This window comes from Pantherophis guttatus, chromosome 2, assembly GCF_059756535.1.
Source record: "Pantherophis guttatus breed Tessera chromosome 2, ASM5975653v1, whole genome shotgun sequence".
Taxonomy (NCBI): Eukaryota; Metazoa; Chordata; class Lepidosauria; order Squamata; family Colubridae; genus Pantherophis; species Pantherophis guttatus.
This window is the reverse complement of record NC_142064.1, coordinates 167464565-167492115: the sequence shown is the minus strand read 5'-3', so window position 1 is coordinate 167492115 and position 27551 is coordinate 167464565. Positions and strand designations below refer to the sequence as shown.

The following is a 27551-nucleotide window of genomic DNA, read 5'->3' as shown; positions in this document are numbered from 1 at the left end:
CTGACCACTCTTAGACCCGATCCCCTGACTTTTAATTTCTCGCCAGGCCTTGGCGAGATGTATTTCTTAAGATTTTAATGTATTTCCTAAGAAAGAGGCTGTGGAATAAAGACCGTTTGAGAGACAAGCAGTGAATTCCCCGCCTTGGAGACACCCAGCATCCTTCTAGCCTGGGCGGACCGGACCACATCTCCTCCTTTTTTTTAGGACAAAGCTCCGAGCCTCTCATTGACCCAATCTCCCTCCAGCCGGCCCGATTTCCCAACTGCGCCTCTCGTAGAGGCCGGACGATCCCTTGTAAACGGGCCCTCATTTCGCCCCGCCAAAGCTTTCATTACCTTAACAACCAAAGAGGCTCGTCGTGGAGCCAGGCCTCCGCTCTACGGCTCCCCGCGTGGGTCAAAATAAAAGCCTAGAAACGTCAGGATTCTGCCTTCAGGAGGAAGGAGAGGGGAGGAGCCTAACGAAGGGGAGGGGGCGGAAAGGAAGGAATTTGGCAGGGGTTGGCGATGAGCGCGGAGGATGTCTTCTCCAGAGTTTGGAGGGTCTCACGTTTCTGCCCGGTTTTCTCTTAATCCCGAAAATAGCAAAGCTGCTGCTTGCCACGCGTCAGGCCGGGCGCTACACCAACTTCTCATCAAATGCATTTTATAGAAAAGGTACAGACTCCGCGCCAGTAAAGGTTAAAGGATGGGGACGGTGTGTCTCAAACCCATCAGTAAGCAAATCCGAACAAGAAACGGCGGAGAATAGTTAATCCCTTTCTTCGAAGGAGAAAATTCAGGATGATGCACTCATGGCTGTATTTTTGTCTTTTAGAAAGGATGTTATATTGCTTTGTCTATTATTGAATCTGCCTAGGGAGTGGGATGGGACGGGAAACGAAAGGATCTAAAATTAGAAAAATAATAATAATTCCCTTCTCACACACCCATGTTATACTAAGACTACTTATAAATTGGCCGGTCCCCAGTCATGAGTGAATTTATGTACAGAATAAAAACATACTTTATTCAATTAAAGAACAGTCTAGCAATAATAAAATAGACTATTATGGGTGGCCATAATAGATTGAATTAATTTATACCCTGTTTTCCCCCAAAATAAGACATCCCCTGATAATAAACCCAATCGGGCTTTTGAGCGCATAACAATAAGGCCAAACGCCTATTTCAAGATTCAAAAAAATAGAATAGAGCTGGAAGGGATCTTGGAGGTCTTCTAGTCCAGCTCCCTGCTCAAGCAGGAGATCCTATACCATTTCAGACAAGTAACTGTCCAGTCTTTTCAGTGATGAAGCACCTACAACTTCTGAAGGCAAGCTATTCCACTGGTTAATAATCATCAGTGTTAGGAAGTTTCTCCTTAATTCCAGATTGCTTCTCTCCTTGATTACTTTCCATCCATTGTTTCTTGTCTTGCCCTCTGATGCTTTGAAAAAGCATCCTCCTCCTCGTGACAGCCCCTCGAATACTGAAATACTGTTATCATGTCCCCCTTAGTCCTTTTCTTTAGACCAGTGATGGTGAACCTTTTTGGCAGCGAATGCCCAAACCGGAACACATGTGCATGCGTGTGCACGCGCTGGAGTGCCGGAAACCCTGAAGACCAGCTGGCCAGTGTGCACATGCCTGTTTTTTGGCCTGGGGGGGGGACATTTTCAGGCCAAAAACAGTCTGAAAAATGACCCAGAAAACAGCCCGAAAAATGGCCTGGTTTTTGGCCGTTTTTGGCTGTTTTTCAGCCATTTTCCAGGCTGTTTTCCGGCACTCTGGTGCCCACAAACACCAGCTGACCAGCGTGCCGGAAACCTGAAGAGCAACTGGCTCTGCATGCCACCTCTGGCACCTGTGCCATAGGTTCGCCATCATGGCTCTAGACTGCAAATCCAAATCCTGCAACCATTCTTCATATGTTTTAGTCTCCAGGCCTTTAATATGGATATCATTAGAAGTAGTCCTCAACTACAATTGAGCCCAAAATTTCTGTTGCTAATTAATTAAGACAGTTGTTAAATGAATAGTGTCCCATTTTATGATCTTTTTTGCCATGTGATCATTAAGTGAATCTGGCTTCCCACATTGACTTTGCTTGTCAGAAGCTTTCTAAGAAGGTTGCAAATGATAAGCCCAGGTTGCCAGGACACATCATAAATATACATGCCAATTGCCAAGCACCCACAGTTTGATCACATGACTGTGGGAATGCTGAAAGGGTCATATGTGCAAAAACTGGTCATGTCAGGTTTTCAGTGCCGTTGTAACTTTGAACAACCATCAAATGAATGGTTGTTAATTGAGAACTACCTGTAGTGAAATGAAGGTATGAACTTAAATGTTCAGAGGTATTTTTATCTAAAGTGTTCCTTTAAAAATATAAAATGAATATTAATCAAAGATGGAGCCCAGTGGAGTTCCATACTGAACTTACACTTCTTTACCAGACAGATGTTAACACCAAAACCAAGGCCATTTTCTGTTTGGATGAAAAAAAAATGCCTAATATCTCAACCAACGCTATGTCTGTTCACATGTACTAGAAATCTTCTGATATATTTTGTCCTAAAGGCTAGGTTTGTAAATTATAGTTGTTACTCATGAGATCCAAATATATCCCGCAAGGTTTTCAGGGGAAACTTCTGAATCTTATTGAAGGCAGTATAGTGGGACATCTGATTTAGCCTGACAATATTTATATAATTATGACTTGAAATCTTATTAAGTTTTCTTAAAATTTCTATTTTAAGAAAATTTCTGTTTCTATTGTGTTTTACACTGTTTATTTATTTTAGGTTTTATATGACATTTGTTATATTTGATATTGCTTAATACCAAATATAACATGTCATATAAAAATTTAAAATATTAAACAGTATAAACAAAATAGAATAAAACAAAATAAAGGATGGTAAAAGAGAGAAAAAAGACAATAATATTATCATTAGGACATCTTTTTTTTTATTGAAAAGTTTTAAGATGTTTTACAAACAAATTCCCCCCCTTCCCCTCTCCCTCCCTCCCCCCCCCCCCGACTTCCCAGAGCAAAATACAGGGTATTGCATTTAACAAACATAATCTAACATAAGCAAACTAACTATAAACTCTTAACTTCCCCTTACTCTTTAACTCCGCCATAAGTACTAAAATATCAAAGTAAAAAGAAAAATCATCTAAATAATTCATTCATAAGCTATTTGCAACTTTTTAGTCCCATATTTGTTTTGTATATAGTCAATCCATCTTCTCCATTCCGGTACATATCTTTCATTCGAACAGTCCTTCAAACATGCAGAAATTTTAGCCATCTCCGCCAAATTAGCTACTTTTAATGTCCATTCTTCAATAGTAGGTATTTCTTCCTTCTTCCAATATTGCGCCACTAAAAGTCTGGCTGCCGTTATTAAATTGAAAATCAGATTAGTCTCTATAACTGTACATCCTTCAATTATACCCAATAAAAACAACTGTGGAGTAAATTTTATCTTCCTTTTAAGAATATTTTGTATAATCCATCATATCTTAATCCAAAATGCCTTAATTTTCTTACATGTCCACCATACATGAAAATACGTTGCATCATCACATTTACATCTCCAACATGTAGGTTGTAAACTCGGGTACATACAGGCTAGCTTTTGGGGATCTAAATGCCATCTATAAAACATTTTGTAGAAATTTTCTCTTAGATTTTGGGCTTGAGTAAACTTCACATTTCTAACTTATATTTTCTCCCATACATCCATAGGTATTGATTCCCCAAAGTTTTGTGCCCATTTTATCATACAATCCTTCACTAACTCAGTTTCTGAATCTATTTCTATCAGTGCATTATACAACCTTTTAATATGCATTGGACTTTGATCTCTGATTTGTTTTATTAAGTTTTCTTCATTTTGCAAAATGCCAATTTTCTGATCTTCTTTCCTAGTATACAATTGCCCATACTGAAACCAGGTTTGAATTTTCCTTTCTTCCTTTAATACCTCTAAAGATTTTAATTGCAATATACCTCTTTCCAGAATAAGAAGCTCTTTATAAGTAGTCACATCTTATTTCTGCTCCACACTTATATTCTCTATCATATGTCTAGGTATTGTTCAAACAGATAATTTATTATTTAATTTATATTGATACTTTTTCCATACCTGTAATAATGCATTTCTTAATATATGACTTTTAAAATTCTTATCCACCTTTTTATCATATAGTAAATATGCATGCCATCCATATAACAAATCGTACCCTTCAATATTCAATATTCTCTCTTCTGTTAAATTAATCCAATCACTAATTGCTGAGAGCACAGCTGCCTCATAATACAATCTTAAATTAGGCATTTTGAGACCTCCTCTTTACGTATATCTTGCATTATTTTTCGTTTTATCCTTGGTCTCTTTCCTGCCCACACAAAATTAGTAATACCCTTCTGCCATTCGTTCAAATTTCCACCTTTTTTCAGTATTGGTATCATTTGGAAAAGAAATAAAAACTTTGCCAAAATATTCATCTTTACTGCAGCTATCCTTCCCAGCAATGATAATTGCAATTTTTTCCAACTTTCCATCTCTTTCTGGATTTTTTGCCACACTATTTCATAATTACACTTATATAATTTCGCATTTGATGTTGTAATATAAACCCCTAAATATTTAACCTTCTTAACTGATTCAAATCCTGTTATTCTTTCAATTTCTTATTTTTGACTTGTAACCATATTTTTAATTATTATCTTCGTTTTCCCTGCATTAATTTTAAATCCAGACACTTGTCCATATTGGTTAATTATATCCGTTAAACCTATAACCAAATTTATTGGTTGGGTCAAAGTCACAACCAGGTCGTCTGCGAATGCTCATACCCTGTAATCCTCATTCCTAATTTTAATTCCCCTTATTTTATCTGAACCACGTATTTTATTCAACAAAAATTCCAGAGTCAAAATAAACAATAATAGAGATAAAGACATCCTTGTCTTGTTCCCTTTTCTATATTGAAAGTTTCCGTTAAATTACCATTAATTATTACTTGTGCTGTTTGTTGCTGATATATTGCCTTAATAGATTGTATAAAATCATTAGGACATCTTGTGGTTTCCTATGGAAATCATTGTAGATAGAAACTTAACAAATCTAAAGATAATGGTAGAATTCTAAACTACTAAACTACTGGTAGCAAATGCTCCGCCTCCCATAAAAAGATATTGTGGGGAGGAGGTTGCAAGGGAGTACAATATACATATATGTAAACTAGTATAGAAAAGGCAGTGGGAAAAATACATGTGATAAATTCTTAGGTTCATTCTGACCACAAGGGCATCATCTCTCACTGAGGGTACAACAAAATAATCAGTGGTGGGATTTTTCTTTGATCTAGCATGACCATATTTAAATAATTGTTGAAGCTTAAAATCTTGTTTGCCAAGATTTCTTAAGATATAACACGGCTTTGAAGATTTCATTTTTATTTATCCTAGATATTTCTGTGGAATAGAAAGATAAGTGAATTGCTTTAAGTTCACATCATAGTGATTTGATCTGTGACAAATTGCTTATAAAGCTTGATAAGTACTTCCAAATTTCCATTTTAGGAATGTTAATCACTAGGAGCTTCACATTAAGGTTACCAGAGTTTGAGAGATGTAAACAGGATGTTTCAAGGGAAATTAAAAGGAAATTCTGTATAATTGCTGTTGATCCCAGGAAGGAAGACCTCAATGAAAGGGGGGGGGGGTGCTGGGAAGTGATAGGATTTCATCTAAAGTGTATCAGGGAGGAAAATTTAAACTTCCCCTTTCTATTCATTGTCGCCTAAACAAAAAATCATACTCCACTGTCATCTCTTTTAATTAAAAAAAAAAACTGTCTAATTATCATTTTAGCCTTATCACTGATTTGGTCATAAGGGTTCAATCTAGGTTGATGTTGGAAATTTATAGTCTTATTCTGGAAGAGAGAATAGGTCTTTTTTCCTTTTCACTTCCCTTCAACCTTTTACTACTGCACCCGAAGGTTAGGAACAACTGATGTAAAACAAACCACTTTCTGAACACCCCCCCCAAAAAATAACTGCCTTTCTAAGTAAAAATATACTTATATTTACAAGCAGGCATTAATCATACAACACGTTTATCTCTGAGTGATTTATAGAAACTGTATATTGCCATTTAATCTTCATTTCATGACTCAGCTACTCCTCTACAATTCAAGCCTTCAAAATGTAGAACAACTATATTACTGATTAATACAAGGCAAAACCATGATTAGCTATAAATTTTAAGAGAGAAGAGCAGTTTCTTGTTTGTGTCCTATTCCCCTTGAGATTAATAAGAGGACAAAATGTAGAGTCATAGACCCACCGAACCAGAGCTGTCATTGAGACCATCAAATCCCAATTTCCTATTCAATGAGAGAGGGCAGAAGATTCTTTGTTTTCCCACTTTTTCTTCTTTAAATATTCCTATATATTTTATGGAGGTCATATTCAATCCTATTTACTAAGCTGTTAAAATGAAAGTGAAAGAAATATCTAGCCTATAGGCTCCAAATAAGGTGAGGTTTTTTTATTTGGAGTGTAGCCCATTCCCTCCACCTTACTTGCCTTGCAATTAAGTTTGAACAAGGATAAAGTATCCCAAATGTGGAGAAACTCCAATTTTATTATCACGCTATTAAGAACTGAAATACCTGAATTTATAGTTAGAAGAACTCTAGTTTCAAATGATGTAAATAAGGCTTTGCTTTCTTTTGATTTTATATTATATGTACAACAACTCTTATTCAAATTGTGTATTATTAAGGATTACATATTGTGAGCTTATCCATAACTTTATCTTGTGATAAAAAAAAAAGAGAACAAAAAAACAACTAGTGTTACAATATTACAAACAAGAACCTATCCAGACTAATCTGGGAATTCACTGGACTCAATATTACTAAGTAATCTTACTAGCATACCCCCTTAAAAATGTAATAACGAGATCTTTTTAGAAAAAGCAGAACAATTATAGATATTGAATATTTTATTTCAATAAATAGTTCAGCTATGTTAGTGCATAATTTTGAGACCATCAACTATTATAAAGTAATTTTCTCTAAAATCATTTGTATTTCATTTACCATATAGGCATATCTAATATACATTTCAAAGATAGTTAATTATTTTCAACATCCTATTTTGTAAAGGTATTTGAGAGATGCTAAACCCTAAACTGCAAAAATCTATTGTTATAAAATAACAATGCAATTTATTTTCTAAAGGAAAGGAGACCTTAAGAGTAATTTTTCAAATGAAATACAGTATATAAATGCCACATAGCAGTCAAATGAATCCTGAAGTGGCATGGAAATCAATGACTAATATTCTCTATTTTTCAACATTTTAATGTAATTCTTCTTATAGAGAGAGAAAATGGAAAGATATGAAGTGTGAAACTTCATTAACCATGATTTCTTTTGGATCACTATACTAACTGAGTCAGTAAGAATTAAAATTAAAATATCAAAAGCATTGTGTATGCTTGTGACTTTACTAAATTTATTGTATAAAATTTAGTATTTTATACAATGGTAAAAGCAAACATAAATGTAAACAAAATAAAAAGAACTAAAAAAAGGGAGCAAGGCAAGTGACTGAATAAAAAAAAGATAGAAGAAAGAAAAGTAGGAAAAAAGAACATATATAAAAGATTGGCTCCAATCTTCTTTACAGCAGTTACAAAATAATTACCTTCTATCCTCCTCCTCCAAGGTTATAACATAATTCCTTTCTTCCCATATCTTCCCTTTGTAATCATCAACTCCATAAATCACTACTTCATTGTTTTCCAGTTTTCAGCAAAAAGTCCATAAAGGGTTTCCAGTCACTCATAATTATACTTGTCTTCTCCCTGATCAAGCAAGTAAGTTTTGCCATTTCTGCAAATCCATCATCTTTACTAACCACTCCTCTATCGTGGATATTTCAGAATCTCTCCATCTTTGTACATATACTTATCTCACTGCAGATACTATGCACAAAAATGATCTTCCACAAGTCTTTTCCAGTTGACTATCCATAAGTCCTAACAGCCAATACACTGTTTTTGACGTGTTGGCACAAGGTAATCAATAATAAAGTTTCCTAAAAGGGAATGGCATAATCAGTACATATGTGGCATATTGTAGCCATTTCCAATCTGGCATACTCCAGATATGTGTAATATCCTGAATTCCAAGCCATTAAACATTTATTTAATTCAAGGCAAAGATAGATGGCTGTATTAAAATGCTATCCATCAGTCCCTAAACCACCAGCAAAGTATATTGTCATAATATTGGTGAGGGGAAACACCCACAGTCATCCCCTCAGCTATTGTAATGAAATATGCCATATATTTATGGGGAAAGCCTTGTTGGGAAAATAGAGAAAACATTATTTTACAACTAGAACACCTGCAGACAACTGTAAACTGGCTTAGATGTAAGCAGAGGAGAAAATGAAAGCAGTATTTTGAATATCTGTCAGAGCTATTACTGGGGCAGGTTCATTTAAGGAAACATGAGGATAAACTGTTTTTGAAATAATTAGTTGTGTACTATTTGATAATCATAGTGTGCAATTATTACAAGCCCACTGCAAGGTTTTGTGAAGAAGCAGATGTATACCACATCAATTTAACTCTGTCTTCTAGGTAACCATTCCAATGCAATGCATTTGAAGCAACAGGTACCAAACGGGGAATCACTAAGAATGATTGTGCATGACAATTATTTTAAAAGGCTTTGCATTACAGTAAGAGAAGGTCTCCGAAATTCTGTACCAAAATGGTTCCAGTGATTTATATAATTAAATAACTTATAAAGGGCATTACGTTTCTCAAAACCTGGAGCCTTAGGGATTCTGCTGTGATACGCAGAGAAGAAAGAACTACTAAATCCACCAAACATCATAGCAATTGCAAGTTCAAATTCTGAATGGCCATAGAAACAAGATGGGTCAAAGACAATTGGTCCATAGTCATCTTCAGCTACATTTCCTGACCACAGGTCACCATGAACAAGTGCAGGAATTATTTGAATGTCATGAAACATTTCTGGAATCCTTGGCTGTAAAAAAAAAAAACATCATAAAAACACATAGCTTAAAAAGTGACCAAAGATTTTTTTTTTTTTTTAAACTGAGAAAACTATAAGACAAATAGCAGAATATACAAACAGATTCTAAATGTTCTTTTTTTATTTTTTAACCCTAGTTTTACAAACTGGATATATTACAAATTTTGTTGCTTTTACTGGCAACATTGGGCTTCTATGACTTAGAACTATGACTTAGTCTAATAAAGTGAAATAGATAGGATGGGATTTTTTAACACTTGGGACAATGTTTGTAATTTCCTTTGAGTATCTTCTACTGGTTTCAGAATGGTTTTAGATCACAGGCTATTATGAGGTGGGGGGCTAAGACAGAATGAGTAAGAGAAAGAACAACTCCATTAAATCAATTTTTTTTAAAAAAATGCAAATAATATCAAAGTTAGTACAGTTGTATGAAATGCAGTTCCATATTATGAATGGAACAGGATCATTAGATAAAGAAGGCAGGGGTTGAAGAACTAAAAGGAAACTGACACTGGGTTCAAACCTAACACTTCAGTATTGTTACATTAAAATTAGCTAACTGACTGACTTTATATAATATTTCATTCCATCATGATTTACATTTCCCAAAGTCTGAATTCACCCATATGGAAAGTCAGAAACAAGCCACAGAGTGGCTTAGGGCAGTGTGGTCTCAAACATCACAAAAGTTTAGGATAGACCAGTAGTGGGTTTCACTTACCTTCACTACCAGTTCGGAACTGTGAGCGTGCATGTGCTTGCTTCACTCGCGCGTGGCATTTCTGCGCATGCACAGAACCTTCTGCGCATGTGCAGAGCGTCTGTGATGACGTCTGGGCAGGTGGGCAGCGCCTTCCGCTGCCGCTACTGATTCACCCGAATTGGGGTGAACCAGTAGAAACCCACCACTGGGATAGACCAAGTTTGGGCTCTCCTTTCAAGTTAAGAAGTTTCAGTTCTGATTTATATACACCCATTTCTTACATTTCATTTTTATAATGGGGTTGAAAAGAAATAAAAATTACATCCAAGTCATCCCAAAAGGATTGTACAGCAATCAAATCGTAGCTAGAAAAAATACGTTAAAGAGCAACATCTAAATTAAACTATAAATAGATCTTTTTCTTGGGGAAAAAAAATCTCATAGTTATAATATGCTAAATGCTGGTAGAATGATTAGAGTCAGAAATGCTCAATTGAATTTTAGCTTCTGCAGAGGCAAGTACTCTTGTTATTTTCATTTGCTTTAATGTAACATTCTAACATTTTCTTCCTACCTTTAGCTGTTCCCACAACTCTCTTGCTTTTCTGTCTCCATAATCTCTTTCTATTAAATCCATTTGGGCTTGGAGGCGGTGTCGAATAAAAAAAGTAGGCCAGTCATTTTGCCACTCGTTGACCTGCAAAATAAAACTAGTAGGAAAATGATGCTATGAACTTATCAACTACAGTATAAAATCACCTTCTTTAAAAACTTGATTTTTGTGGCAATTGCAAAAATCCAGCCACAATGTCCCTTAGCAAAACATGGATACAAAAATTCTATGTTCTATTTACAAAAAAAAAAAAAAAATTGTATGGCCAATTAAGATGCTGGAAGTAATGTTGGGCTTTAGATGCAGGTCACAAAACAAAATGATTGCAACTATTTAAGAAAATATTTACTCCCTTTCTTCCTTACACCCGCCAGGTATAAAAATATCTAAATAATTTAAGTTCAGTAGTCTAGAAGGAGATAATAGTTTTACAATTAGCACTCTTAATATCTTATATCATATATTTTGATCAAAGAACTTACCTGAGTTATATTGCCATAGCAGGTGACCTGATGAAATCCAAATTTATCCACATAATTAGGTTCTGTCTGGCCTACTCCTAGCAAAATAAACTTACAAAAATAAAACTGCAAGCAGTAAAATAGAAGCACTTATTTTCTCTACTTATTGAGCAACTCATAAATGAATCCTACTGAGTTCCGTATCAAGAAATAGTTTTCATACTGCAGCCTTAGATGGAATACAGATATCCTCACTTTCAACCACATGTTCAGTGACTGTTCCAATGTTACCACAGCACTAAAAATGGAGACTTAAGACCAACCAGTCCTCTACGTTGCAGGCTTCATGGTGTCCCTGAATTCATGAGATTGGAAACTGGCACACGTTTACGAAAGTTGCAACATCCAATGGTAATGTGACCACCATCCATTTGTGATTTCAGAGCCAACTTCTAACAAGCAAGTCAGTGGGGAAGCTGGCAGGAAGTTGCAAATCAAGATCATGTGACATTGTGCTTAACCCATAGTGATTCGCTTAATGACCATGCAGGAACTGAAGAACTGATGTCATAAGGCAGCTGCAGTCATGTGAGGTTTCACTTATGACCACATCACTTAGCAACAAAATTGCAGTCTCAACTGTAGATGGTAAGTGAGAACTGAGGGGTCCTTGATGTTGTCCGAGTTCTTTTCTTACAGACATTTCATTATTCAACCTAGGTAATATCACCAATTCTAGGGCTAGCAACTAGCCCTGATGATTTATCTAGTTTGGGTAATGAACATCTGCAAGAAAGCAGCCTAGCTCAGGGGACACCAAGGGTCCCTCATTTAAACTCTGAGTTACAAATAATCTCCTTTATTGGTAAATGAGAACTACCTATATTGTACAGTACAAGAATTGAAAATCTTGGAGTTAAGTACTATAAAATACATTGGACTTATGCCTGATCAGGTTTGTTTTGCACATATACTTTTTCAAAATCAATAATAATGTCCATTTTCTGACAGAACAGAAGCAAATAGCAATATTATAAAGAAAAAAGTAAAGGGAAGCATATTACCGTATTTTTCGCTCCATAAGACACACTTTTTTTTTGCCCCCCAAAAAAGGTGGGCAGTGCTGGTCCTTTGGTGAATAGCAGCCGGGCTGCAGCAGTGGGGTTCTTTTACAGTATTGAACCCCACCTCTTCTATCTCTTTTCTGCAGTGCAGGACTCAATAGGCAGAGCTGGCACATGAGAGGCCACCTATCTGTGGTCCTCTCAGGCTCCACCTGATTTTTTTTTCTTGTTTTCCTCTTCTAAACCTAGATGCATCTTATGGTCAGGTGCATCTTATGGAGTGAAAAATATGGTAATTCTATCTATCATCTATCATCTATCTATCTATCAATCATCTATCTATCTACCTACCTACCTATCTATCTACCCATCATCTATCTATCTATCTATCTATCTATCTATCTATCTATCTATCTATCTATCTATCTATCATCTATCTATCTTTAGGCCCATGAGCTCTAATAATTACATCAGCTTCCATCTAAAGTTGTGCTCAAAATCTGTTAATTATTAGTAACTCCTAGTTCATAAGAACTATACTGTACCAATTGTTTGTTCTTTTTTCCTTAGCTTTTCTCCATTTTCTTTATTGTAAAGATGAAGGTCTGCCATTTGTTCTCCAAGTTTTGCTGAATATCTAGAAGGAGAAGAAAACAAACTCCAATGTTATGGACCATGTGGTTCCAAATCAGCCTGAACAGAGATTTTATACACATGCATGCTCACACATATATAATTTAGAAAATAATTACTGTATCTGCACAACACATTAGCCTCTCGTTACCCTCTCAATAGTTTATTAATCATCAGCAATCGGTGTAAGCTTAGTATTATTACAAATGTTCTGTCCATAGTTTTATCTCTTGACAGGGGTTTCAGGACACTTAGCTTTCCACCACCCCTCTCTCCTCCAGGAAAACATAAAAATCCTGATCCCTAAGATTATTTTGCTCCCAGTCAGACACTGTTTCATGGTAGTAACATGCAGACTCTTTTCAGAACTGCCATTGTTAAAAGAAGAGGGATGTTAATTAGAGAAGCAACATCTTAAAATAAAGCCTTTAACATACTTGTTGAGGCTTTTCATTTTTATGTACTCCATAGCAAATGCGGCTCCACCTCCAGGAAGATCCATCACTTTAATTGGCTGAGGAACCCGTATGGTGTTGGTTTTCTGAATTTCTCTTAAACTTGCTATTTCACCTTCAAGCATAATCCTAGCCTGGTCAGAAAGAAGAATATAATTTAATAAAAATTTGGTTGCATGTTAGGATTTTGCAGGACAGGAAAAAAGAGTTGTTCTGATTTGTGTTTCAAGAATTCAGTCAATTCTTTAAATATATATGGATATGAACCTGTTGTATCCCCAAAACAAAAATAAATATACCCCAAATACCCAGGGGCAGGTGAAAGAAGAGTTTCTCAGTAAACACCTACGAAATAGGTGCCCGTAGACCTTTTCTTTGGTACATACCAGGCACTCAGTTCATTCTACTTGTTTTAGATTCATTCAATTCACAAACCTGAACAAAATAAATAAACATGAAATCAGAGCATACTGCAATGTTCCAGTCTCCAGAGCATCTTTATTTCAAAAAATGTCTCTGGCCCAAACAGGCATTCTTAGAAAATAAAAATGGTGGATAGCTATAACCCCCCCTTTTTTGGGGGGGGAAGTGTCCCACAAAAGGAAACAGGGGCACTAAATTACATCCTTAGAGAACACTAGACAACCTGGGACCCATTGGGGTTTTTTCCACATATAATATAGGTTTATTTCCTCTGCCCTCGGGATGCGATGGCTCAGTGGCTAAGATGCTGAGCTTGTCAATCAAAAGGTCGGCAGTGCAGCGGTCCAAATCCCTAGTGCTGCGTAACGGGGTGAGCTCCTGTTACTTGTACCAGCTTCTGCCAACCTAGCAGTTCAAAACCATGCAATAAATGCAAGTAGAAAAATAGGGACCACCTTTGGTGGGAAGGTAAGTGTTCTGTGCACCTTTGGCATTTAGTCAGGCCGGCCACATTACCACGGAGACGTCTTCGGACAGTGCTGGCTCTTCAGCTTTGAAATGGAGATGAGCACTGCCCCTTAGAGTCGGGAATGACCAGCACATATGTGCAAGGAGAACCTTTACTTTTACCTTTACCTCTGCCCTCACAACTCTCCTCTTCCTGGACTGAACTTTGAAACTGCTTGCTAAAGGAACAAAGAGAGCTGCACCCCCATCCCAGTGAGGAAGAAAATGGGTTCTGGTTTGTCCCCTAAGGTCCCTTCCCTCCAATAAGGAAGAGAGTTCAGCTATCAATCACGAATGCCCACACCTCACAAGTAGCCCTATTCTTGCAGACATCCAAGTCATTCCTTTGTTCTGCCTTCACCAGCCATTAATAGATTTCAGTTTTCAGCCTCAGGTTCAAAGCAGCCAATGGCCACTCGCCATCACCTTGCTACCTGCCAGTTAGACACAGGGGTCAGAGGAAGATAGAACAGAGGATAGGAAAGAGGTCCATCTTCCCTTGCACCATGCAGCCACTGGTTTTTGGGAAATACAGGAGGGAAATGCAGTTGGATGGTGGTGTTAAAGTGGTGACAACTTTGCCAAATTTCAGTCCCATGGGAATTATAGGTCCCAGATTTTGGATGAATTCTGTAAATTAGCTCATCTGAGGTACATTAAAAGAAAGTTGCTCTGTGTTGCAATGTTTAGCCCAATTGAGAATTACAAACTATCAAACAGACATAAAATAGTAGTATATGGATGGGATGAGGAGCAATCCTGAATTTGCCCTCTCATAAAAGTGTGATTTGTGACTCTTTATGAAAATACTGACAGCATGCTCTTATAACTCCTATTATGACCATCAACCCAAGTTTTTTCATCCTTGCAATAAGCTAATGGAAGAATTATCAACTCCTCTTAATAAAATAGTAGAAAACATTTGTTAGCAGATGAATACATTTGGATATACTGGTTATCAACTAGAATGTGCTTTGGAATGAGAACATGCAAAGGTAAATATATTCTGTACATATTCAACCCACTAGGACTCTGTGGTTTAAAAGGAATGCAATCATGATTAAAATGTGAAAAATCAGGATTATTTTTTTTTAAAATCCAAATGCTAATGATAACATTCTGTAAAAGATGAAATGTATTTTTATATTTGCTTCATATAAAAATGAAATTTCTTTTTTTCAGAGAAAATAATTAGCGTTTGACTTTATTGATGGATTTTATTGTAATTTCTTTGATTGTTCTGTCCTTAGGTGAGACAGCATACAAGCTATTATTGTTAATGTAAATTCCCAGTACCGAAAGTGCTTTGAAAGAATGACAAGGCAGGAGATAGGTTTCCATCACCAAAAAAATAATAATAATAATGTGCAGGTGCTAAAATGTAATCAAATGTTTGCTTAATTTGGTTTAATCGCATTAAGTGGCCAGCGAGACTCAGTGGGAGATTCCATGAGGATTAGAGCAGACGAGCGAATTAGTTAATTGGTGCAAATTTCCAGGACTACTACCGCTGATTTCACCACCCACCCACCCACCGCCAAACAGATGCAGATCAAGCCGCGGAGAAAATCGAAACGCCCCTTAAAAACGGAATTCGCTTCGCCCATCCTGTGCACCCTTATTGCAAGCCGTAAAAACGACAGGGAGCAAAACAAAACAGCTGTGTCACAAGGTGTCTATCGCCGCCTCTACCAGCTGATTGCCCTCCCAGTCCCCGAGCTTTCCCAGCTGCAGTATTTTAAGTAGCTAACAGAGCTGTCGCCACAGTATCGTCAACCTGGGGCTTGGTGTTGCTTTTAACAAACACTCGTCCTCCGTCGGTCTCGTAGGCTTGTCCTTGGCATATGCACCCTCCTCTTGAGCCACCCAAGAGCTTCAAAACGGTGGTTTTCAGTTCAGATTTCAGCAGGTTTTCCATGGTTGTGAAATGCCGCCTTGTCTCTTTCGGATTCTTGCCTTCGGTGACGAGCGGACGTTCGTATTACGGCTCTTTTATCTCTTTGCGGCCAAACGTAAACTGAACCGCAAGAAACCATATAGCGTAACTTTGCAGGCCGGGCGCGGAGGACGGGGCGGGAGGATAGGAGGACTCGGTTAGTGGGCGCTGCAGGACTGACGCTCGCTATGCAAGGTAGCGGTTCTAGTGCAAAGGAAAGCAGAACGGCCGTAGGCTTGAAAAGCAAGTTTTTTTTAAAAAAAAACAGCCATTCTTGCAATAAAGTGGGTTCTTAACGCCGCTAACGAGGGGGAGTCGGAGAGCCTCTGGAAGCCCGCCGAGAGCGCTTGATCATTCTAGTTTGTCAATATTAGGTTTTTGGTGGCGCTTTTTTTTAACTCCTTCCCTTTTTATTTGAAACTAGGTTACACGATAGTAACCAGCTAGCTCTTAGAATAACTAATCCATGACCTCAGTGCCTTCCGCCGTGCCCTTAAAACCTTCCTTTTCCAACAAGCCGGGCTGGCCTAATTCTTTTTAAGTGTTTTTAATTGTTTTGTTTATTGTTTTAATTAATGGGGCCAAATTTATATATATATATTTTAACTGTATTTTAATATTTGTATTTGATGTTTTTATTTGGCTGTTCACCGCCCTGAGTCCTCAGGGAGAAGGGCGGTATACAAATTCAAAAATAAAAAATAAAAAAATAAAATAAACTTTATTGTCACTTGGAATGTACACTAATCGGCATACATTAAAATGAAATTTCGTTGTATGCAGCTCTCCAAGGGTCACCATTCCAATATACACTTCATAAACATGACAAAATAAATAAAATGCATATACCCACGTTTTATATAACATAGAGAAACAACACAGTCTAGTTTATTTATTTATTGATTCAATTTATATGCCGCCCTTCTCCGGAGACTCAGGGCGACTTACAATATCTTAAGCAATAGCCTTCATACTTTGGTATATACCTGCTTAGTAGGGCTTTTGGGCCCCCCTAAGCGGTGTTCTTTTTTATACAAAGTCAGCTTATTGCCCCCACAAACCGGGTCCTCATTTTACCTACCTCAGAAGGATGGAAGGCTGAGTCAACCTTGAGCCTGGTGAGATGTAGTTCAGATGTATACATGGAACTAGGAGGAATGCACTTCAATTTAAAGTACAGCGAAGTTTTTATGAAATAGATGGTTGCAAGATGGACTATGATGTGAAAGATGCTGGTCTTTAGAGTTTGTCTCTCTGAAATTTCCTGAATCTAGAATTCGTAAAAGCTGAATTTGGTTTTATTGATTATCAAGTTAAAATACTTCCTTTTCAAGATTAGAGGTATTGTATTGTAGATTGTAAAATTGCCATTACATAAGGGGACAAGCAATCAGAAGCCCCAAAACTGGGCCTTGGTAGCTGGGCCATTTGAAATAAGACTACCTATTTATAGTATACTTAAATATGAGTCAGCAGTGTGCTGCTGCTGTCAAAAAAGCCAATGAAGTCCTAGGCTGCATTAACAGGGATAGAATCAAGATCACACAAAGTATTAGTACCAGGGGTGGGTTCTAAATTTTTTTACTACTGGATCTGTGGGCGTGGCTTATTTTGTGGGTGTGGCTTGGAGGTCATGTGACTAGCTGGGCGTGGCTAGCTGGTCAGAGTCATTTCTGGAAGGTCCTCGCATTTACCACCCGACTCATTTGTTTGCTTTTAACACTGATCAGCTGTAGGAGGGCCCTTTGAAGCCCTGCGGCAAGAGTTTAAACAGTTTTTTTCCCTCTAGTCATCAGCTGGGACTTAGGAGGTAGCAATAGATTGGGAGTGGGACCAAATAAAAGGTAAGAATAATGTGGGGGGGTGGGAGGGGGGAAGAACCGGTTTGGTGACATCATATCGTCACCGCTACCGGCTCAACCGGACCGAACCGGGAGGAACCCACCACTGATTAGTACCAGTGGTGGGTTGCCTCCGGTTCGGACCGATTCACAAGAACCAGTAGTAAAACCGGCGGGAGGCCCCGCCCACCACCCTGGATGTCATTGGCGATCTGCGCATGCGCAGGAGCAAGCACGCACAATCCCATTGTGAACCGGTAGTAAAGGTAAGTAGAACCCACCCCTGATTAGTACCACTTTATAATGGCTTGGTAAGACCACACATGGAATATTGTATCCAGTTTTGGGCATCCTGATATAACAGATGTTGAAACTCTAGAAAGAGTGCAGAGAAGAGCAACAAAGATGATTAGGAGGCTGGAGGCTAAAACATATGAAGAATGTTTGCAGGAATTGATATCTAGTTTAACAAAAAGAAGGACTAGGGTTGACAAGATAGCAATATATCCATTGATGTGTTCCAATATTTGAGGGGGGTCCACAGAGGAGATGAGGCCAACCTATTCTCCAAAGCACCTGAAAGTAGAACAAGAAGAAAGGGGAAAGGGAAAGAAAATGGAAAAGTTTTATTTTAATCTCCAAACCAAAATGTAGTGTTCTGATTGGGATGGAACAGGAAGCAACAGTAGTATTCTTCATTGCATCCTTTCCACCTTCATTTTCCAAACTCAGCACTAGTTTGGAATGGAAAACTGAAGCTCCAGAATTGCCCATCTGGAGATCACATCAATGGATATATTGTCTGAATGTTGCAGCTGACTTGCCTCCATTTGAAAAGCTATTTGATTTCAGAGGGTGTGTGGGGGGATGTAATCTATTTCTTTTGCAACCGCTTCCATTCAGAATCAGCCTGCCCTTAACTGCATACAGTAGCTACTTTTTAGTCTTTGTTCCTGTCACTAGAATGTGCCAGAATAATAGAAGAATGTGATGGAATGTAAAAAAAAAAAAAGAATAAATGTTATTAAAGAAATATATGTATATCTACAGTGTAGTTGGAGAACATCTAAAATCATTTGCATACTAAAAGCTCACTGAAACAGAAATTCTGAATAAAAAAAGAAGTTTCCAAAAGGAGAAGGGAGATATCCTTGATACTGACTGATTCAACAGCCAGTTAGAGCCACTTCTCCCTGAGAAGATCGGTTTATATGCTGTCCCAAGTACCATACCTTGTGTTAATTTGCAAGTGTCACTCTGGCCTTTTTAATCTATGCCTAGCATATTGCCCAATTCATTTAAACACTGTAAACATTCACATTAGAGTCACCTAAATCCTAATTCTCTGGTGTTTAGCCAAATTTAGAGGCTGATTCAGGGGTGAAATCCAGCAGGTTCTAACAGGTTCTAGAGAACCAGTAGCGGAAATTTTGAGTAGTTCGGGGAACCTGTAGTGGAAATTTTTAGTAGTTCAGAGAACCAGCAAATACCACATCTGGCTGGTCCCAGAGTGGGGTGGAAATAGAGATTTTGCAATATCCTTCCCCCAGGAGTGGGAAGGGAATGGAGATTTTGCAGTATCCTTCCCCTGCCATGCCCACCAAGCCATGCCCACCAAGCCACGCCCACAGAATCGGTAGTAAAAAAAAAATGAATTTCACCACTGGGCTGATCCAAAGCGTTCCCTGAGAAAATCAATTCTCTGCAGAATTGCCCAAGAAAGAAAGTATCCATAAGTAAATGTGGCTACCTATTAAGATTAGTTTATGTATTCAAAACTAATAGTACGATTTAAAAAAAAAAAAAGTTTAAAAATTTTAAGTTGTCCTAGAATGTCAGATGTCTCAAGAGCTGAAAATGCTGCTAGTCTATACAGCGTTATTAATAAATGTTGTAATTGTAAATATTGCCTTGGATTACATTTGATAGATAATTTTTGTCTCTTAACACAAAAGTATATTAAAAATTCATCTTCATCATGAATTAATTGATCCAAAAATCAATATTCCAGCTTACATCCAATTTTTCTGTGTCGCCACCTTGTCATCAATTTTTAAAGTTGGATTTGCCCATAATGTCAATTTGGCATGGGGAAAAAGGTTGAATCTTTTTTTAATTTTAATCACTGTTGACTCCTGGCAATTATCTGCAGAAGTTCCTGCAAAGTTTGCAGAAGTGGTTCCCATTGCCTGCTTCCTAGGTCTGAGGAAAAAATGACTGGCCCAAAGTCACCCAGATAGCTTCATGCTTAAGGTGGGACTAGAATTCATGGTCTCCCAGTTTCTAGTCTGGTGCCTCAATCACCACACCAAAGTAGCTCTCACTTGGCATCTAGTTAATTTAAATTTAAGCTATGTTGTAGCTAGCATTAAAAACAAAACAAAGTCTTCCACAGTTCACTATAATTTCTCTGAGGCAACCATATCCAACATTGAGCTAGGCCTTGTTCTTCTCATATTTGCATTATCAGAGGTCCCTGATACCTTTGCTGCAGCAAAGTATTCATTTTTGCATGGAATGAACCTCTCTTATGAGACAAATGGACTTTAAGATTTGTTAGCAAAAACGTGTCAACTATAAAGAATTACCTAAAGGTCTGTTTACACAGTACGTGGCAGGTCCTGCAAAGAAATATGTATTCTATGAAAACACAGAAAAGGCTAAAAGGAGGTTTCTTACTCAAAGGCTAATATACTATTTAGGTAGCCTTTTCCATTACATAGTTGTCCTGTTCCTGAACTTTCAAGCAATAGTCTTAATTGCAGTGCAGGTTTTAGATGCTGGCCTGGCCACAAAATACTAGGACCTAATGTGATTTCTTAGTTTTTAGTGTAACACACTATGCTAACCCATCCATTCTAGTAAAGAACCAATAGTTTGTTCAAGAATCCATAATTTTAAAAAAGAGTTATTTACTGCTGTGTCATTTTCATCTTTCCAGATATATGAAAGCAGTAACCTAAACATGCAATTCCTTTTTAGTTGCATGGGAATATGTGTTTCTTCTTCACCCTAAAAGAGGAAGTTTAGTTTTTAAGGGACATTAAAATACTTTCCCTATGTTTATTTAAATAACATGTTAGAAATGCAGTCTTATGCATCTCTGCTTAGATGTAAGTGTGACTAAATGAGAGCTACTTTGGTGTAATGGTTAAGTCATCAGGTTCAGTGGTGGGTTCCTCCCGGTTCCGCCCGGTTCCGCCGAGCCGGTAGCGGTGACAATATGACGTCACCGAACCAGTTCTGCCTCCACCTGCCCCCCCCACCCCCACGTTACCTTACCTTTTATTTGGCCCCACCCCCAATCTATTGCTGCCTCCTGAGTCCCAGCTGATGGGCTATAAAGAAAAACTGTTTAAATTCTTGCTGCGGGGCTTCAAAGGGCCGCCCTACAGTTGATCAGTGGTAAAAGGCAGTTTGGTGGTAGACGGGTGCCTCCAAAAACAAATGAGTAGACCGGTGCCTGCAAAATAAATGGGTAGACCGGTACAGCTCTGCAAGCAGTTAAAAGCCTGGTAGACCAGTACTTCTGCTAAATCCTAAAGAATTGTCACATGACCATCAAGCCATGCCCACAAAATAAGCCACGCCCACAGAACCGGTAGTAAAAAAATTTAGAACCCACCCCTGATCAGGTTAGAATCCAAGAGACCAAGTGTTCTAGTCCTGTACAAAGCCAGATGGGTCATCTTGGCCTAGTCATTCTCAGCCATAGGAAAGAGGCAAGGGCAAACCACTGCCAAGAAAATTGTGAGGTCTCCACAACTGAATAGAAGGGGAAAACAAAGTACAATTAAGCTTGATGGGATTTACTCTCAGGTGAGTGCAGACAAGGCTGCGCCTCCATATCTTAACTCAAGTGATGTTTCCAAACGTCATTCCTTTTCCTCAATAATCCCTGTGACTCCTAGGCTTGGTCTTCTGTCTCTAACTGTTGCCAGAGTCTTTAGTGACTGAGACATGGGGGCATATAGGGACGGGATTTCTGTTTTAAAGGGACGTCTAGACTTCTCTCTCCAGACACATTCCTTCAGTTTTCCTCCCACTCTGGATTAGGCTGTGTTATCATTAGTACACTGGAGCCCTTTCAAGATCAATAAAAAACCACAGTGAAAACTCACTGCGTGTGCCTACGTGCTCCTAAGACTAGAGTGCTTGATGAGTTCTTCAGTGTTTTACTTTTGAGAAGAACATGCTACAGAGTTGCTGGTTTATTTTAAAACATATACTGCATAAATGCCTAGTTTTTCTGGAAACCACTTTCAGCAAAGTATACATTCAGACAGGCAAATTATGCATCTTTCTCACACATTACAGTTAAGCAGGTAAACTTGCTTTAGCAAGGTAAATTTGCTAAAATCTTGTCATCTAATGTAGATTTTGAAGTCTTTCTTAAGGTACTCCCGGTCTCTCCCAGTCTTATTTCGGAACTTGCTCTGGAAACCTATATTCATAATAACACTGAATTATGGTTTAATAATGAACATGCTTGCCTGAACTGTGTATGTACAAAATCCTAAACCATCAGCTAGCCAAGAACATATTAGCCTTGTATATTGGGTGAACCCAGCATAAAAGATTATCTAAAAATCCTTGGCAGTGAATTAGACTGGACTAGAAATAATTCAAATTTGTTTACAATCTGGATGGGATAAGGCATGCTCAGATTAAATCCTTCCAAGAATCGAGCCACTTGTCATCAGTAAACATGTCAGTAATCCAATGACATCAACCCCAGTAGTTAATCTGGGCTGATCCATCTCCCCTCCTCAAAAAAGAGGGGGTTCACAACTTGGAGATACTCCTAGATTCCTGGCATCGGTCAGGAGGGTGCTTTACTCAGCTTTGGCTGATATACCACTTACCAGCCTACCTGGACCAGTATGCTCTGATATCACTGACTCACATTTTGATTGCTACCCAGTTAGTCTACTAACACATGTTTTATATGAGTATTGCTTGGGAAACAATCCAGAAATAGCAACTTGTTGAAAAGGTAGTGACTGCCATGATCAGTCCTGCCAGGCTCAAATAACACCAATTTTAAAACTTCTGCATTAACTACCAAGGAGCTGGGTTCAATTCAAAGTGATGGTTATTACTTTAAAAGCCATTTCTAATGCAGCAGCAGAATATATAACATCTTACCTGAACTGAATCTGCCTATCTAGTCTAGCAAAGCCTACAGAGCATATCTTATTCCAAGAGAAGAACATGGAAGGTAGATTAATACTCAATATTAGCCTCTACCCTTTCAAGATATATGTGGTCCTTTGTTAACTTTTCAGAAGCAAAATTGTTTTGTTTCAGCATCTTTTTGGGCCCAGTTAATTTGAGTTGTAATGCCAGTTATGGTTGTTTACCTGGAAATGTAGATTTTTGTTTTATATCAATTTTTGATTCTTGTATGACACTCGGAGTCCTTTGGAATTAGCGAACTCTAAAAATAGTTAAATAAATACAGAAATATTCATTTATACTAAGTCTCACTGACTTCTGTGTCCCTGGTGTATATTGGATTGAGAGCTGCCAAAAGTTGGGTGAAAGATGGGCGGCTATACCAAAATGTTTTAAATAAATAAAATTAAATTGTTTATTTGCTGTTCGTGTTTATGCAATAACCTTGTAACATAAATCTTAACTGAAAATATCACTGTAGCTTCCATGTTAAAATGAAAAAGAGTGGAATATTTGAATACATTACATTTAAAAATAGAACATGAAATGACATTGTGAGACTCATCTGCAAATACCCTTGTTACCAGTATTACACCATGCTTCATATTCATCACCTTCTTCTCTTATATACATTATTCATGATTTTGGAACTATTTACAGTGGCAAATTTCTTAACTTGTGCTATTAAGTTAAAGAAGCAAATTGATGTGAATTCATAAAGGAGCATTGAGATTGATTAAGAAAGTCATATATTTTTAAGATTTTAAAATAATATTTTAATTTGTTGTCATCTATAGATTGTTTACAGTATATAAACAAACTAAATATATCTTAAAGATGTTTTCCCCTCAAGATAGTAAGTTCAAATAGGAAAATAACTAAACATGGATCCAATACTTGCTCCTACTACTTTTGCTAATTCAGTCTCCATATCTCTTCTAGTACTTCTTTTCCCTTACTGTTTGTAGAAAGGCCATGGTATGGTAAGCCAATTATTCAAATGAACAACAAGGAGAACTTGTCAATCACAGCCTGATCACAATATCTCAAATTTCTGCCTGCAGAATTTGACAGTGGCAAAAAGTGTACAGAATTTGCCATTGCAAAAGTTAAACATGTTTTCCCCTGCAAGATTTTGTAGGGATTGGATGAAAGGACAATCTTACTCTGCTTTTAGCAGTAGCAATTGCACTTAGATTTATATACTGCTTTCTAGTGCTTTATAGCCCTCTCTAAGCAGTTTACAGAGTCAGCATATTGCTCTCAACAATGTGGGTCCTCATTTTACTGACCTCGGAAAGATGGAAGGCGGAGTCAACCTTGAGCTGGTGAGAATTGAACTGCTGGCACTCGGCAGAATTATTCTGCAGTATTGCATTCTAATCACTGCACCACCACAACAGGATTGTCTTTCCAGGATCCTAGAAAGGATAGAATTCCTATGCATCTGATATGGTGATGTACTGATTGAAAGGAGAAAGGTCCAAAATGAAAGTATTTTTTGACTTTCTATTGTAGATATCTATGCAGACCATCTTCAGTTACTCCCAATCACTTGATTTGGCCATAATGGTAGGCCAAGCAATTACAGTATCCATAATGGCATAACTGATAATACATTCATTGTCCTGAAAGCAGCAGAAATGTCCAGATTCTCCTAACATGCCAATAAAAAGACAGGTAGGGCATTTTAGCAATTCTATTGGTTCAGTTGAAACTAAAAATGTATCCTTCTCCTGCTTTTGAACTACAGAATTTTTTTTTGACAAGGGAAAAAAAAATCCAACTATAATCCACCAGACTGTGACTTTCCATGTCAACCAAAGCTAGCATTGCTTAAATTCTGATATTGGCAAGCAGCCTTACATTCCCTAGTCTGAATCCTAACCACGTCAGGGACAAATCTAGAAATAGGCATTTTTGTTGGAAGGGAAATATGTGAAAGTCAAAATAATCTTTCAAAACTGGATGGATGCAGAGACAGCATCTGATTTCAAAACATCATTCTGCCAAGCACACAGAGTGAAGGGGATCAATCCCTCGTCTTCCCAATTCTGACTTAGTCCATTTACTATTGTTCATAACAACAACTGAGAATCTAGATAACCACTCACATAGTTTTCCTTGGAAAACATGGTTCTCTCCAACATGCCAGAACTCTTTCTCCTTCCCCAAATTGGAAACGGAAATCTGAATGTGAATCCAACATTCATGAGCAAGGCAAACCAAGGCAGTCCATGCCAGAGTAATATGAATGATGGAAACTGTTTGTATAGCAGCCAGACAGTCACCATAAAAACAAACCAACAAATTACTGATCTCTCAAATAACTCTGCCATTATGCCTCATAGGGCAGATTTTTCACTTGGCAACAAAGCTGTTGCTTCATAGTTTTGCTGTGATGATTCTGTTATCACAGATACGTCACCTGGTGCCTGACTCATTAAGACAAGTTAGAAAATTGAAAACATGTGAACCCCAAATTGGTTCTGTATCCTAACAAACTATAACCTATCCCAACTGGATGTCCTAAACTATCTTCTTTCTTTTCCTCAGTGCCCTTCCTTTTACAAAAAAAGAGCAGGGTAAACACAAAGAATCTGACTGAGTTTACACACCATACTAAACCATCATGTGGCTTGCTTGGTGATAGTTTAGCATGAGCCATTGACTGGGTTAGAGTTAGGATTACATATCATAAACCCTGATTTGATACATGGTTCCCAAGTGCATTAAATTATTTATTGTATGGTTAATATATCTTTTAACTAAATTTTCACAGCCCCGAAACAGCACCTGTATTCATCGCAATGGACAAATGCACTACTCTTCTGAAAAGTCAATTCTATATCCAGAATCTCTATTTAATATTTTAAGAATGTCCTAAATTGGTTCCCTAAACTGCTGAGGGAAAATGAACCATAAAGAATTCAAAGCAGAGAAGGTACATTTTACGTCATAGTTCCTTTTTGAACTTTTAAATATAGACCTACAACTTCCTTTAAATGTCTCCTTTAAATTTTAAACCAGAATAAGGAACAACTCTAAGGATCTTTTCCCTTTTCCCCTGAAAATAAAATGATTATTCTCACTTTTGAAAAAATGTTTTCCATATCAAGCTCATCATGTCAAGTGAGGCTGTGCACAGAGGTTGGTCCAAAAAGGCAAGCCAGAACCTTACAATAAGATGTTTTCTGCTTCCTTCATTAATGAATTGGTTGGTATTAATATGAAATAAAGTTTTTGCTTTATTTAAAAAATGTAATATACCTCCTCTGCAGAAATGAACTTAATTGTTTATAATGTTACCTATTAGAGTAATATTGTGTAAGGTGTTTAAAATTGTAGTAGACAATCTTTTTTTACAAGCTGAATGTGCTGTATTGTGTAGATGCAGCTTATTGGCTTTATATTACCTAGTTGAAACTTCCTCCAAAGATTTCTAGAATTATAGTTTGGGAAAGATACAGAAAGTGTAGCTTTCCCTCTCATAGCTCTACAATTCTCAGGATTCTCTAGGGAGTAAGAACAGCTGTTAAACTATTTTATCTCGGCAGATTTGTGTTTTGCTTCAGTCCCAAAAAGAGAGCTTGCATTCTGTGAAATCCCTTCTCTTTCTACACTGATGCTGCCTGAATGTGTAGCCGTCCTCCAGGTGGCAGCATTTACTATCTGTTGAGTACCTAACCTTGTAGCTCAGAAAATTCCTCTTGGTTTAACTGCCAGAAGTTGCCATTCACCTGTACTAGCTTTGGAGAGCAAGCAAAAGTTGAAAGGGGCAAAAAGATTGTAATTGGTACTAGGGGAAATGAAAATTAATCATGATACTATTTCTGAGATGAGGACATTAATTCTTCGGGTTTGTAGCCTAACTTTTTAAGTATTTCCATGTCTGTAGAATAAGATATGGGCTGCAAAAATCTGGCTGATTACCAAGGGGAGCAGTGGTTTAAAATTTTTGGTACTGTATTTCTCTTTGCTATTGTCTGGATTTTTGCAGTCCAACTCTGGTGGCCATAGTAATGACATTATTGGGTAATAGGAACTTAATTCCCCCGAAATAAAAATTTACTTTTCATATGGAAAGACAATAGGAGACTGGGAAAAGAAATGCTGCCTAAGGTATAATCAGATAAGAAACAGCATAGCCTGAAGCTGGATAGTGAGCAAGAGGACTTTCTTAGTTCCTCAGGCTGTAAAGGAAATGGAAGGAGAACTGTACTTGCAAGATACTTTTAATGTAGCTTTGCAATAAAGTTGAATTAGCTTATCTGGTCATGTTTTTTTTCCTCCCCTGATAAGGTTGACAAGGAAATCCTTGTTGTTGCATTTTGCTTGATACATTTATATATCATAAATAATATTTAAATAAAATTTAAATATAAAGCAGTCGACAAAAACAAAGATACAAAGCAGGAGAGGTAAATTTAAATTCTATAGAAAATAATGTTTTAGGAAAATTGTGAATGTATAAGCATTAGAAGAAAACAATGCAGGGTTAAATAGGTTAGCCTAAGTCATAAAACATGCATGCAGGTAGGAAAAAGGAAGACCCTGGATACTGGCAAGCTTCCTTAGTTTCTTGCTTGGGAGAATTCTTGGGGATATTTCGGTAACTGATTCATGTTAACATAAGGGCACGA

The 27551-nt window shown here is 37.5% G+C and overlaps 2 protein-coding genes and 2 long non-coding RNA genes across 6 annotated transcripts in view; 2 read left to right on the top strand and 2 right to left on the bottom strand.

Annotated features, from left to right (window-relative positions):
* Positions 1–597, bottom strand: part of TBCD (tubulin folding cofactor D) — a 146906-nt gene extending 146309 nt beyond the window's left edge. Inside the window, exon 1 of one of the 2 annotated variants that reach the window (XM_060688645.2) lies at positions 339–597. The gene's annotated coding sequence lies outside the window, so the exon portion shown is untranslated. Of the gene's footprint in view, positions 1–113 lie in introns of both variants that reach the window. The other variant, XM_060688646.2, reaches the window with a different exon arrangement.
* Positions 489–13499, top strand: LOC117660420 (uncharacterized). Its single transcript, XR_004589632.2, has 3 exons — positions 489–659; positions 11315–11519; positions 12506–13499. It is a non-coding gene; the product is annotated as an uncharacterized LOC117660420 (long non-coding RNA).
* FN3K (fructosamine 3 kinase) lies at positions 7000–16021 on the bottom strand. The gene is made up of 6 exons (XM_034408468.3): positions 15731–16021; positions 13006–13157; positions 12481–12572; positions 10893–10969; positions 10372–10494; positions 7000–9082 (listed from the first exon to the last, which is right to left on the bottom strand). The coding sequence occupies exons 1-6, from the start codon at positions 15869–15871 to the stop codon at positions 8744–8746; spliced, it is 924 nt and encodes a 307-aa protein (XP_034264359.2). The 5' UTR covers positions 15872–16021; the 3' UTR covers positions 7000–8743.
* A 5369-nt stretch (positions 16022–21390) lies between these two features.
* The window catches only part of LOC117660613 (uncharacterized), a 43866-nt gene continuing 37705 nt past the window's right edge, over positions 21391–27551 (top strand). The window contains exons 1-2 of one of the 2 annotated variants that reach the window (XR_009621585.2): positions 21391–21549; positions 25691–25852. This is a non-coding gene — a long non-coding RNA (uncharacterized LOC117660613). Of the gene's footprint in view, positions 21550–24526; positions 24589–25690; positions 25853–27551 lie in introns of those variants that run through there. The other variant, XR_009621586.2, reaches the window with a different exon arrangement.